Source organism: Varroa destructor, unplaced genomic scaffold (genome assembly GCF_002443255.2).
Source record: "Varroa destructor unplaced genomic scaffold, Vdes_3.0 BEIS01000001.1, whole genome shotgun sequence".
NCBI classification, from domain to species: domain Eukaryota; kingdom Metazoa; phylum Arthropoda; class Arachnida; order Mesostigmata; family Varroidae; genus Varroa; species Varroa destructor.
In genome coordinates this window covers 64,999,884-65,014,094 of record NW_019211454.1, presented here as the reverse complement: position 1 = coordinate 65,014,094, position 14,211 = coordinate 64,999,884, and the positions used below count along the sequence as shown (strand labels likewise).

At 39.5% G+C, this 14,211-nt stretch overlaps 1 protein-coding gene across 12 annotated transcripts in view; it reads left to right on the top strand.

The window, feature by feature from the left end:
• LOC111243500 (uncharacterized) overlaps nucleotides 1–14,211 on the top strand; it is a 100,356-nt gene that overhangs the window by 28,026 nt on the left and 58,119 nt on the right. For 7 of the 12 annotated variants that reach the window (XM_086992464.1, XM_086992492.1, XM_086992497.1 and 4 more), the window contains 2 exons: nucleotides 234–355; nucleotides 762–2,036. In XM_086992464.1, coding sequence (XP_086848590.1) covers nucleotides 234–355; nucleotides 762–815 — 176 coding nt within the window. In that variant the 3' untranslated portion in view covers nucleotides 816–2,036. Of the gene's footprint in view, nucleotides 1–177; nucleotides 356–761; nucleotides 2,037–5,517; nucleotides 5,638–8,896; nucleotides 9,066–14,211 lie in introns of those variants that run through there. The other 5 variants (XM_086992458.1, XM_086992451.1, XM_086992455.1 and 2 more) reach the window with 3 other exon arrangements.

The following is a 14,211-nucleotide window of genomic DNA, read 5'->3' as shown; positions in this document are numbered from 1 at the left end:
GTCATTATTAAAATGGTTAATCACGGGTGATGAAAAATAGATCACGCACAACACTAATAAGTGCGAATAGAAAAAAGATCCAAGATCTACTTTAAATTCTGAGGCAAAGCTCGCACTGGTGGCGAAGAAAGTGATACTATGCATTTGCTGCTATTGAAAATGCGCTATGTAATATAGGCCGCTGGCAATTTCACCACGATTAATTTGGGCTTCTGCTGCTACCGGTTAACAAGATTACAGCAAGCCATTGCAAAGACCGACCGGAATTGGTGGACAGAAAACGGGTCGTCCTCCGCCATGGCGATGCCACCCCACATACATTTTTAGCTGTCCGGCAAAAATTCGGAAAACTCAGGTAAAAAAATTTTAACGCGTTCGCTGTAAAGTCCCTGTTTTGCCCCATGAAGCTATGAGCTATTTTGGTTTTTGCAAAACTATCTTAATAATTGTGTTAAATAACTTTCAGTCGACATATGCAGAAATAGTTAATTTTTTCCTTCTAAGATAATAGGTCTAAGTCTCTTCTAATCTAAGATAATAGGTTCCGCCTAATTCGGATAGGTTTAATAGTAACTTGTTTAGAAGATTTTTTATCCTACCTATACTGATAATATTGATTTCATCAATTTCTACTAAAATAGATACTTGATTGGATAATGGGTGTTAATTAAAAGAAATAGTTTATTCCGATACAATGTTTTGTCAATAAACCTTTTATTAGGCTAACATTTACGGTGCTTTTTTACGTGTGTACTTTGCAGGCCTATTTTAGCCATGGGAACGTAGCGATCGGTTACCAGCCCGGGCGAATTTGAAGCCGCTGTCTGGTACGGGTTCCCTATGTATACGAAAAACGGGAACGCTTTCTGTGTGAACGGTGTAAATAAATTATATGAAAAGTGTGTAGCTTTATAGGAAATATAGTTGTTCCGCAGCTATTTTGCCGATAGCCTTAGGCTATTGGTGGCCTATAGGCTATAGGGGGTGAAGCATCTGTGTAGCGGTGTAATATTCTCGCTAAAGATTTGCTTGCAACTTTCCTTCAATAGACGATGGCGATGTATAGTAAAAATACTTAGAGACGCATTTCTGTTGGTCGATGCTCCGCTGAACCATGACCACCTTTATCAGTCGTTGATTCGTGCTCCTTGATTCGAGTTCTATATACGCGGATCTTTGTTTGTTTTGAATTTATGTTGAAGGAAGTATATTAGCTTTGTAAACTTTGAAGCATCTCATTGCCACTGTATTGAATATAGCTAGCGGTAACTATATCCAATGGCATATTTAAATGTGTGACAAAAGACTAGCTAGCGTTCTTCTTACCAATTTCTAATAATCTATACGTACGGAAATTTTATTTGTCACAAAGATTTTCGTTTAGATTCTACTAAAACAGAAAACGTATCAGCTTGTATTGCGTCCGGAAATTCAGTGTAGCTTATTCTCACTCCTAATGTTGAGTTTATATGGCTAGAAGGACGACGTTATCACAAGTCTTGCCCGAACAAATCACCGTACTTGTTAACAGGATAAAGCTGCATAACGTTTCAACAAGGTGCTACCGACGAAGCGACTTGTCAATTTTCGTTAGATACATTCCCCAGCAGAAAAGTTCTGCAAATCGAACCGATAGGAGAAAGTCTCATAAGGGTCTACTGTAGCACGGAGGAAAGCCGACAGGCAATGCGACGAAAGCACGTAATCCTGGATTGTCCGTAAATCTGAAAGTGTTATCTGAAAGAATAGCCTTTCCCGAAACTATAACCGATGTCACAGATGCTTCAGTTATAGGACTCCATTCTTAACGTGAGACGCATCAACTAACCTCATTGTACCGCTGCAAAGACGATTCCTAAATTTATCTGAAAAAAAAGACCTATCACTTTTCAACCTAAAAAATAGCATGGATTTCCAGCAACTGTCGCCACGTTTGGGTATATCTGAATAGGTAAGCGGTTATCAGCTATTGTAAATCATGTAATTAGGTTAGTACGTCAAAGAAAACGGGTTGAATAATAAAGTTTGATTGTGTATGGGTCTTGTTTTATCTAACAGTTGATACCCAAGGCCAATTAGCACAGACATGCAACTTTCTGAAGGATTTTCACAATAAGCACTTGAAATTTCTTCGAATAACAGAAGCATTTAGATCGATGTCCGGCTACTAGTTACCCTCCTAACTACAAAATGTGTTTCACCAGTCTTCTCTGGAAGCAAATCGACATCAGGACAAGTGTTTTTGCTGTTCACGGTTGCAGCTAATTGAATTGCTTAGTTACTTTTTTTTTTTTTTAGTTTTCGAAGAAGTTTTTTGTCAAAAATTTTTAAAACATATTGAATTGAACTTTTCGAATAGGGGTCGTCCATTTGAAATGCTATTTATCAAGACTATCCATCAAATCTGCAGCTGTCGCCTGTAGATTTGGTGGTTTTTATTCGAATATCATTGGCATATACGCGGTACGAATTGTCGTTGAAGGAGGACTTTTTAGACAAAGTCGCTTTCGAAATAAAACGCGTCCTGTAAAGCTTAATTTACAATATTTTATTGAGTTCCATGCTTAGCTGTTAAGATTAAATTTGAACATATCAGTATTTTTTTTTTCAAATATCCGGAATATCGCATCTCGTAGGCACGCAGTGTTGCACCGCGGCCTCACGACCGTATCTGTGGTATGAGCATGTTAGGCACACCTGGTTCATGATAAATTGTATTTCGATGTTGGATCGTGAGTAGAATTTGAGTTAAACTGGTGAAGATCATAAATGATCTTTTTCATCTAAGGCTTAACTATGTCTTTTGTGCTTATGCATAAACAACTCGTTTGTCTCGAAATAGTTTGCTGGAAGAATACGAGCCCTATGTACCGCTTCTTGCCAAAATGAGGCTATTATAACGTATTTTGAAGAAGATTACGGCCAACCTTTTCCATAGAAATCTTCCACTTAGGAAACAAGGCTATGCGTGTTTTTATGTGCCATTAAATACTATCCACGGATACATCTGCTTCTGAAATAATATAACGTTAGAGATTCGGAAGTTATGACTTATGCGTGCTATTGCACTATTGCTACCATTATCGTGCGTACAATGTATTTTCTATAGTACATACATAGATGTGCTACTATATTTATAGAGCCGGATTGCATTTCTGACGCGGAATTTCAGTTGTTGAGTCGGATCCAGCGTAGTCTTGAGACACCAATGACCGGATCGTAAGAAGTCAACCAGTTTTACGTGAGCTATTACCGCATAGGAGTTACCTTGTCTCGAGACGACTTTAAGGCTTGTCTAGCATAGCTTGCCTTTTGCTTATTTGTTACAGAAGGGTAGTGCGCTAAGCCAAAAGCTAAGAAAACGTTAGGTTATGTAGAACGCACGAATGGATAGACAATAGCACTGGGATTTCCTCGCACGATTCCAAACATCCGCGTCGAAAAAAGCCCTAGCAAACAGATTACCGTATCATGATGCATTCTACAATTGAACCGAAGAAAAGCTGAGAACGCCGGACTAAGATTGAACGTAAGCAGTTAAGTCGATCTACTCTCAGTGACCGCTTTTCCTCCAGCTAGAATGAAATAGGGGGTTGCGGACCGAACTGTTTTGTGTGCTCATATAGCCAATATCGCTACTATCTATTCTTTGTTTTTTTTTTGTAGCTGACACATATCGTTCTAATGATAGTTTAGACAATGTTACTATGAATGTTATTATCTTTGTTGTTGTCACCATTTGCTTCATCTACATTCTCCTGTTAGCGATAAACCCGTGCTGTTTTTGGAAGAAAACGCATGGTCGGTGTTCGATATATTGATTTTTTCAGTACGAAACACGTCTGCATTGACAGTATAAGTGTTGACGCCCAGACGGCCTGGCCGACAGCCAAAATAAGGTTTTGAGTACACTTTCTAAAACAACACTTTGTTGTTTAACAAATACCCGATATTTGGTGGTCTGACAGATTGTAATATATAGCTACACACCGTGTAGGAAGCCCTCACTGATTTAGAAACCTTCAGCGAATTGCAAACGTTCATGGCATTGTCGAGCAGGAAAGGCCGTTCTCATTCGCAGAACGTTAGTGAAAGAAGTTCCTGAAAAATAAAAAAAAGATTTAGACTTCCTAGCCTAAAGTGTGCTAGACTTTTATCCAGTGAAAGCTTGCAGATGATTGCGTATCGTCAAAAACTATACCATCGTCGAAAGGTTTTCTTTAGTAATCTCCATGTTTAACCTGCTCGCACAGAACACGGGAGTATCACGTCATGATAAGCAAGCAGAATGAGCTGAACTCCATTAAAAAGAATCTAAGTTTCAAAGTAGACGCTAATAAAAGCTGATGACTAGAACAACTAACCTTTTGGTGTCCTTCAGGAATCCTGTTGAGTACATATATTTTTATTATGTATTCATTTTGGCCTGAAAACTCCAAGTGTATTTACGTGATCGCACACTTTTGTGTTTGGACAGAATCTGTATAGGCGGCTTTAAAGTAAATATTCCGATCCGCGCTCCTAGAAACAAGATTGCTCTATGAGGAGTGATAGATCGCATTTTGTATCAATGCTTTTTAGAAATAAGATGCCAGTGTCCCGTTAAAGGATGCCGTCTCTAAAATGAAAGCTAATTATACAATGAGCTCACTAAACGACTAGTCAATTTTCGACATTTTGGGTCGTTAGGGTCGTAAGTTGACCTTCAATCGAGGTATACAATAGTGGGTGGATCGTCAAAAGGGGTGAACTAGTACTGCGCCACTTGACCTTCTTTTGGTTGGGTTGCACAAGATTTCCAGACATCTCGAGCATTAAAGTACGTGACGCAGGGCTTTCCCAAGCGTAGAGACACCTGAATTAAGCCTAAACACTTGTGTAGAAGAAGATTACCGACTTGGGTATCGCTTAGCGTCCGTTCGATGTGTTAACTCTGTATGTATACTCCGACGCGGTCTGATCAGCCTAAGATGGGACTGTTGCATTCTACACAAAACAACCGACATGCTAATAATAATTAGCAGTGTATAGGTGTTTTGATATTTGTCGAATAGCTCTTGGCTGGTCAGGTTTTGCGTTCCTTTCCACTGAATCGGATTTAACGACCATGAAACGTTTACTTTACTCTACCGAGTTCAAATTGTATAGATGCAATAAGTTAGAGCATAAGCCGTAAGCAAAGTCCACCCTGTCCATGAGCTAAGTGTGCACCGATTCAGATGACTCCAACGGCCTGTTAGGTTATAAGTCAGCCTTATCGGCCTTCTTCTACAACTGCACTAAGGTACCAAACACGGGTCGGGGTTATCATTCTTAAAGAAAGAGTAATAGTATCGAACTGTTCTTCTCATGAACCTTGAGCTACATCCCGCAGCTTAATGCTTATACAAGCAAATTGTGATTAATCGGTTTGGTGAGTAAGGGCGTGCTAATAATCCGCTTGACACAGTTAGTAATAATTTTCAAAAAAAAAAAAAAAAGAAAGCTTCGATGCATTGCTCATTTCCTCGTTTCCAGCCTGGAGAGAATGCCAAGCAACAGTGTAACATACCCGATCTCCCGGTTAACTTCGCATCTAGCAAAGATGAACTTCACCAAAGCTTATTGTTTCATCACGGCGCAAGCGGCTACTAGGAGGTAGGTGCATTGACTGCTTTTCTCGGAGAGAACTCTCTGTTCCGTATGGCCAAAAAATTAGGTTATTTAAGTCTCGAGAGTAGATACTCTGTTAGGCATTGGTGTGTCTTCGTACAATGGTTCTGTGTACCCTGCGAGTAATTCGCTTCTCGTCCCGTCCGCATGAAACGGGTTTTCCCTTGAGAAAACACAATGACATTTAATGTCCTGTCTCTGCAGTTAGAGTGCCGTTCGGCTTCATTATGATCTGTACGCTATTATATTCGGCATCAGACAACGGAGCATCTGCGATCTGAAAAAAATAAAATGCTCCTAACGAAAGGGATAGAGGAAAAGTGGGAACCGAAAGAGAGAGACATGAAAAAAGCTCTACCAAATAGAAGAGTAATAAAACGTTTAAATGTTTAACCGCATTCAGTCAGATTCATCGTGCAAGTCTGCAATATACCTACATTGCAGTATCTTATATCAGTACCTTCCTTACAAATTGCGCTAAGTTTACTCAATGTTGATTGAAGGCTAAAGTATTTACGTACACGCTGCATGAGCACGTAATCACTAGCTTATGAAAACAATATTGAGTAGACTTGCTCGAATGTAAGAAATATAGTAGGTCCCCTTCGAGATTAATCGCAATCACACCTTTAGCTGTTTACATTAAGATGCGTTCCTGTCTAATAAAGGGAACTGTTCGCCCTGAACATTGGATCTAACAAAATCTGTTTATATCTGTCAGATGTAATCAAGGCTTTAAACCTATATCCATAAAGTTTATACCTGGAGTATAACGGCAGCATCGATATCTTGCAAGCTATAGAGCTGCTGGTAAACGTTAAAACCGTAACCTACAAAGTAAAATCGTAAACTACAAAGAAGCAGTTTTAACTTCACTGTGGTTTTCATTATCTTCGGAGACTTAGGCCTCTATGCATTGTATCTGACCCTAAGGGACTATACTTTGGCGGATGGTCGGTAGTGGTCCAACAGCAACAAATAATGGAATTGTTCAAGAAATGCAAATACCCTCCAGATTTCAACCCTATCTTTTTTGGTCGGCTACAAACCAACAGTATCGATTATTAACTAACCCGAATGTTGATGTTTTCAAGGACCACAACTGTTCAAAGTTCACTAGTTAAGTCATGCATCGCAGAGCTATTTTCAAAGCCAGTCTGTCGTGATTTAGATCATCTTAACATTGACTCGTCTTGCAATTTGCATCGAAGTACGCACACGTAGAGGTCGAAATGAAAATACTCTATACGAGTTTTATCTCGAGAAACAGAACATGCCATTCAAGATTCACTCGATTGGTACTGTAATTATCTGACGGCAGACACACTATCGCACAGTGTTGACCTTGTTGCTCCTTTCAAAACAATACGAAGAAACGTACACAGCTAAAGTCCTCTTTTGTTAACTGAATCACATTAATGGAGTAAGGCAGGCCTTGAGCACATTTAAAGTCTTGTATCTCTCTCGAAAAGCTGTGCCCCTCTTTAGAATGAATATTCGATACTTAGTAAAGGCCATAGCACAGACTGTGTCGGATAACCCGAATACGATATCAGAGTTAGTCCTAATGATCACTTAAATCAGCGAATTCTGAATGTGGAAAATCCGCCTGAATGGTTTGTGAAGCAGCAGCGATTTCGCCAACGTCGTTGAATTGTGTGTGATCAGCCTGTTGTAACGAGGTTATAAAGGTTTTATATATATATAATAAAAAAAGAAAAAAAACAAACGTTGGTCTCGATGCTGGCTCGCTGTTGGTTCAGGAAGGTAAAGTCTTTTATAGTTAGATGTTAGTTAGACCATAGTTAGATGTTTTGGTGTCGAACGTTAACGGCAAAACGTTTGGCGTCAGGGGTGTAAGGACACGTTAAGAGTTAACGGGACCAGTAGAAAAATAGGAAGGCTATGTAGATGGATGATGTAAGGAAGCACCATTCTCTATTTGAATTAAGTGATTATGTCAAGTAAGCGCCTGAAACGTACGGTTTAAGCTTGGCAGTCTCTCTGACAAATTTTTACGACATCCCTTCGCACGTGTCCCAAGAAATAAGAAGCAAAAGGCACTCTAGCCATAACTAAAGGGTACTGCAAGTATCTAAAAATGAGGTGAATTCTATCAGAAGGTCGGTAAATGTCAACCTCTGACCGTTAATGGATATCGTTTTAATTGTTGAACCATAACAAAGTGATATTTTTGTCATATAGCACTCTTCATTTGATCATTATTACATATAATTACAATGGGCGCTAAATGACTTTGAATTTTTTAGGCCTAGTTGAAAATAGGTTCTTGAATCAGAAAGGATGTACGTTAAAATTTTCATTATACTATTTTATTAAATTTCTATCATACCTTATTACTGCGCCTTTTGAGCTGATAATTTTTTTTAGGTGGAATATACAGATGTAGAATGTAGCTAACATTAGTTTGTTGTAACTAAAACGGCGTAGGCTCGTCTATACATATGCTCACCTGCCTGAAGCCATCGGAATACTTGGAAATCATTTCATTTAAGCTTTTGTCTATCGAACACGACCATTTACTAGCTTGGATAGATGTTGTCCTGCACTGATCAGTCCTATATTAGGAAAACTTAATGTGCGTCACTTCTTCACGTAAAAAATTTAATTACGTTGACGAGAGTTTCCAATCAACACTTACGCCACCAGAAGATGCCTCTGCTGTACATCACTTAAAATGTTTCTGGCTGCTAGGGAGCGACTAAACAGGTACGTCCAAGAACGTTACCGATACCTTGCCATTGCTGGGTTAATAGATTATAACCCACAATTATGCTGAGCTGGTAAATAGAAGCAATGAAAAGTTTGCGAAAAGTAACTAAAAATCCAATACAATCAGAAAGTTCTGACCCGTCGAGCTATAGCGAGTTCCCCTAAATAGGCTAGCCTAGCTTAGGTAGAGTTTTATCTGTAAAAAACAATGTCGTTCATATTGAAAATATGGCTGATTCATTTGAACCAGTATATTTTTAGCTTCGTCGAAAAGTAATGCGTTTAATTTTTATCTCTTAATTATTTTTCCTTTTCGTTATACCTTTTTAAAATACGCTCTCTCCTTGGCAATTTCGCAGTAATTTTGTTTGTGTAGCAGAGCTCGGATTTTAAACATTTATGTTTTAGGTGAGTTTCTGAGAACTCTAATAATAATAATAGTACGTTCTTCTAAACTAAAGAGGATACTAAAGTAGTCTGAGCAATTTATAACTAAGAGAAATGCTTGAAGATGGTTTGTTCCAGCCACCTTGGGTCTCTGGAGGATGCATCTCGTTCCATTCGAGGTAAATCAGAATCGCCTGAAGGCACCGTTGAAAGATGATTGCCGGCAAACGAGATGTGAATTCGCTAGGGAGGTGAACTGCGTCAATGCAACCTTCATCAGCCACCTTCGCTCGGTAAAATTTATTCGAAAAATTAATATTCTAGGTGTCCCATAAACTGTATGAATAGCGTACGAACGTACAGCCTTCATTACCTTTCAGTATCTAGCCACAATCACAGATTCCTATATGAAAGTATTATTCTAAGTGAAAGCAGAACATAGAACCACTAGAAACTAAAGACGTCTTATACAATGGGAAGTAGTTGAGACAGCTTTCGACGGTAACAAGAATTTTTATATGCCCCAGTTAGATTAAATAAGCGAACCCATTCAATAGGAAAAATGAAATATCTCTCTCGCCAACAATGGCACACCACGTCTATTGAAGGTCGTTAAAAAAGAAGCTAGGTGAAAGGCTCATTTCTATCGTCATCTCATACTTGGTGTCACAGAATCATCACATTTGTCAGTCACCATTAAATTCGTTTCATAGCAACCTCTGACTGAGCTGAAAAACTGGGCGGATGAGTTCTTTACTATCCGACATGAGAGTTTCAGTCCGGGCGGAATAAATGGCGGAGAAACGAGAAAAAATTGCAGAAAGTGATGCCAAATACATAATACATCATTTGATACTGGACTCGGAATAAGGTGTTGTTTTTTTTAGATGAAAAAACCGTCATCAAACCTAAAAGATGACACGGCCTTCGAATCAAGATGCCTTCTTTATTTACTTTATTTTTACCTAGAACCTTTTTACCTAGAACCCCAGTTGGACAGGGGCTCCCTATATTTGAACAGCAGAACGTTACAGCAAAAAATATCGAAAAACATGCAGAATAACGTGACAGGGGCGTATATTCTAATACCTTTTAGCCTTGGTTTCTAGCGGGATTCTAATATACAAGTTCTTGTGGAAAATTAAGAATTCTTCAAGTTTATACGCAATTAGAAATCTCTCTATTGATATATACTCGCAAACTTCGTTATGCGTTCATCGGTAGATCTCGTTTAAACCTGTTCCACACATCTAATCTGCTTATAGAAGACAAAAACAAGCCATTTGCATTTCTGCTCAGGTCTACACTGGATCACAGAAGTTTTGCATTTTGTCCGAAATGCTAACCTTTGATTCAGAAACGAAACTTGCAACAAATAAACTTGGCCGAGTTGTCGAAAGCAAAATATCTGAAATTATTACAGCTTTCTAGATTTTTTTTTGGGAAAAAGGACGAGAATATTTTCAGCTAGGAATTTGGGGTGATAACCGGTATAAATGGACATTTCGTCAATACGTACTGGAATCAATAAGGAAATTAATTATTCGACTTCCCTATGGCTACTGCCAAATGTACTTATCACCTACTTTAACGTATAGTTTGTATTATTACCCTACAGATATTGAACAGATCTTTTTTAATCTAGAAACTTTATTCTTCATTGGCCGGATCGTTTTAGGGCTATAGAGCTATGCATCTTCATAACCGTAACTAATGATAGTGATCAGCTAAATGTCTGCGAGTCTCCTTACGCCTTTAATGCTGTTGGAGCTAGAACTTTCTTATTAAAGCCACACCTCGCGGCCGGCCCTCCGTTGATCAGCCAATGGCGTAATTTCCTACCAGAAAACAGTCATTAGTTAATGCGGCTTTATACTGCCTGATTCCTTCATCAGCATTCGCAATCTATGACACAAAAAACATTTTATTGCAACGAGTCCAAACGCCTGAAGCTGCTAGGGGTGATGGCACTAGTTGGTAAGGGTTCATATGATCGAAGAAAGAAACGAGAAATAAAAACAATGCGGCCAAACTGGTGCCACCAACGGTGAAATTAACAGATACACTAACTAATCCGCCGACGTCAACAAATAAAGATAACAGCAAAAACACCAACATTATGTTTGAGGATGTTATATCCAAAGAAGGTCCTTTCGCTCCTCGTTTACACCAACCCCCGATACGGTCGTCTCCAACAAAGAAGTTTACCCCATTCTGAGCAGGCATAGGCAACCGGCTTTAGGCAACGGTCTCTAACGTTGTTGCTGCTTGTAACGGTTGTGCTCATGAGCTGTATAGCCTGCCCTACCGGAGGGGCAGCCGTTCATGAAAGCGGTTCGTGTCGATTTCCTGCCGCCTGTATGCAATGTTTCGCTTGAAGCCGGTGCCAAACAGGCGAACGACCCTGTTGCCCTCAGCGGGTAGCGGAAATCCCATTACACCAAAGTCGCGGCATTTTTTATAACTAGAAAGAGAAATCCTTCGGCGCATGACGTTTTCGTTTCGGTTCACAGACAGCCACCTGAAGTCACTGATGCAGACCTCGTGTCATATGACGATTCTCCTAAACACCCGACCCATTCCACCTCCAATTTTCTATGTTTGAAACACATAATGTCATCACACATAATGTAATGAAAAGTTAGGATGTCGTATTTCGTAAACTGCCCGTACGGAGATCTGTCTAGGTCGAGAATACAGACGAAATTTTTTGCTTTCATTTTGGCTACTTACCGAATCATATACTTACAAATCCAATTTTTTTTTTAAATGCGGTCCGCTTTGCCTCTCGATACTACATAAGTTCCGTTCATAATTTAAATTCGTTTGAATAAACGCTCAGTTGTACGCAATTTAGTCCCTATGCCAAATTTCAGCTGTATTTTTATAAGCAATAATCTGTGAATCCAATTCGCCTAGTGGTACGTTATTACCATGTAAAAATTTGAGCACGCGACACCTGTCAGAAAACGCTATTTTTAATAAGAAATTGTTTGGTACGTGGCAAGGGGTTGTTAACTGGCAAACAGCTATAGTTCCCTTGTTCACATGATTCCTTGGCAGATAATCTAGGTCAACATATATCATAGATCCACCGAAAGGGATGGCCCGCTTTCGGACAGAACGTTTAGATCTATTGTTAGGCAATACTATTAATGAAAAAAGTATTATAGCGCAATGGTCGAATAAGATGCGGTAAAGATTAAGGCTGATGGTAAAAGTAAATGATGCACATTTGATCTAATGAAAGAGTATATGGTGATTAAAGAGGATACGGCGGCAGAGCTGGAAGGCATTGATAGAGTGCATTAAGCGTTCAAAGACGATTTTGTGGCCGGACGTAGATAGCTTTTATATAGACGGATTTAGAGACGAAAAAACTAGTAGACCGATTGTTAATAGGACATTCTGTAGCGTTTATATCGAATAATTTTTCTATGGTGATTCGCGATAATGAACCGAAGTACTGTATTTCCAATGCTTTGCGTAAGAGCAATAACAAAAGTCACTGAATAAACACCTTTTTGTTTTTAGATCGAGGTCCTGCTTAGCCAAATCATACTGCTAGTGCCTGGAAGCTAGAAAAGATATAAAGTTATGAAAAAAGAGATGTTTAAGACGAATCAAGCTATTCATCACAAACCGTTTCCTATTATTGTATACTATAGTTAGAGGGCTATTATTAAAGTCTTACCCCACCAGGAAACATCTCCGATCTCTCAAAGAAGCTTTGCTGATAGAGTTTCAAAAGAAGTTTTCTACTACCAGCAGCAGCAGCAGCGGAGGGTTCTTAAAAAAAACGCAGCTCTTGTTACTTAACCGAAATCCAGACGGAGGAATGTGGCCTAGATATATTTTGCTCGTCCTGCACAGTTAGCCGCACAGCGCTGCCAAGACCCCTGGGTCGCAGAACCGCTAATTTTGCATTAGCGTGTGATATTATAAACTAATTTTGATAGACCTTAATTTTTTCCAGTGCTACAGAAGTTATTATAAGGAGCCTTGTGTCGAATTTTACTGCCGTACTTTTGTTCAGGCGACGCGCAACGTGACCAGCCTGCATAAAGTTGGCTGCTCTGAAGCCAAAATCGAGAACTATAATGAAATCAAGAGAGATTTTTCAATACATTAACAATTATCCGTAGATGAAAAACGCTGCGAAATATTAAATAAGATATTCGATGGATTTGTTTAATACCAACTAGATAGGTGTTCCCACAGATCTTTTGCGTATTTGGGCACACTAATTTACGTCTTCTAGTGGATACCCCCCCCCCCCCCCACTCGCTATTCACTTAGACTGAGTAACGGTAACCAATTTGGTTCGAGTATTTCATTTGAATAGAATATGCTTGAAAGGGAAGAGGAGAGACCAAGCACGTCGTGGTAACGATTCAAGCCGACGAAAAAACAAAGGTCAAACTACAGAACACCTTTCCTATAAGAGTTACAACTGGGCATTTACATAAGAGACGTGCAAAAAAACGTGTTAAAAGTAAAGGGTTTAAGGTCATATGTTTGATGGTCGGCTTTCACAAGCGGGTAATGTCTGCGGCAATGGATTCTTGTTGTTCTCGCCTGCCTGTCTGCCTGCCTGCTGTCTCCAGAAGTCGGCCCAGATGTTGAAGAGGCCTGAAGATATATGTACATAAACACGGAAATCAACTCTACTTTCGGCTGATAGTATGCGATGTCGAAGCACGCAAATATCGAAAGAAATTTATCGATTGGCTTAGAAAAATCGTCTAACCGTATCTAAAAACTAATTACGCTGACAGCGAAATTGACCGGACAGCGTTTCCATATTCTCCTACACCGCGCTCGTGCGGATAGACGTTCGTATCTTTGGCAGACCCAAATGGTAACATCATCATATCAGTACTGGGAACAGAACAAAGCCCTTTTAGCGGCTTGCAGCGAAAGGCCACACGGAAGATCGCTATCTAAAAAGGTAATGGATACATCTTCTATAGGGCTACACGCAATATGGTCGTGCTAAGGAAGTACGTGAAGATCTTTTACTACTGGCGATTCACGTTTCGGCTTCCTTTGATGTGAAAATCTTCGTTCTCTTCTCATGATACCATATCGATTACATAAAGACCTCGGCGCTATGTCTGAACGGGTTGTCTGGGGTATGGAAGCGTTCTCTGGTATTATTTTAGATATCGCTGGCGTCGAATATACGCTAGGCATCTTTTTGTGACTGTTTTTCGCAGCGTAGTTTCCTGTTGCCATTTAACGCGTAGATGAGAATAATCGGTTCTTCTAGGTGCCGAAACAGACCTAACCTGTTTATTTTCGCATTACGTAGGAAAACGATGCTGTAACGATGCCAATAATATTTGAGAGTTCAGTTTTTATTCTTTCGTTTTGGGAACCGAGCAAAAAACATCATTCACCTGTAGTACTATTAGGTTGACCAAACACATATATATA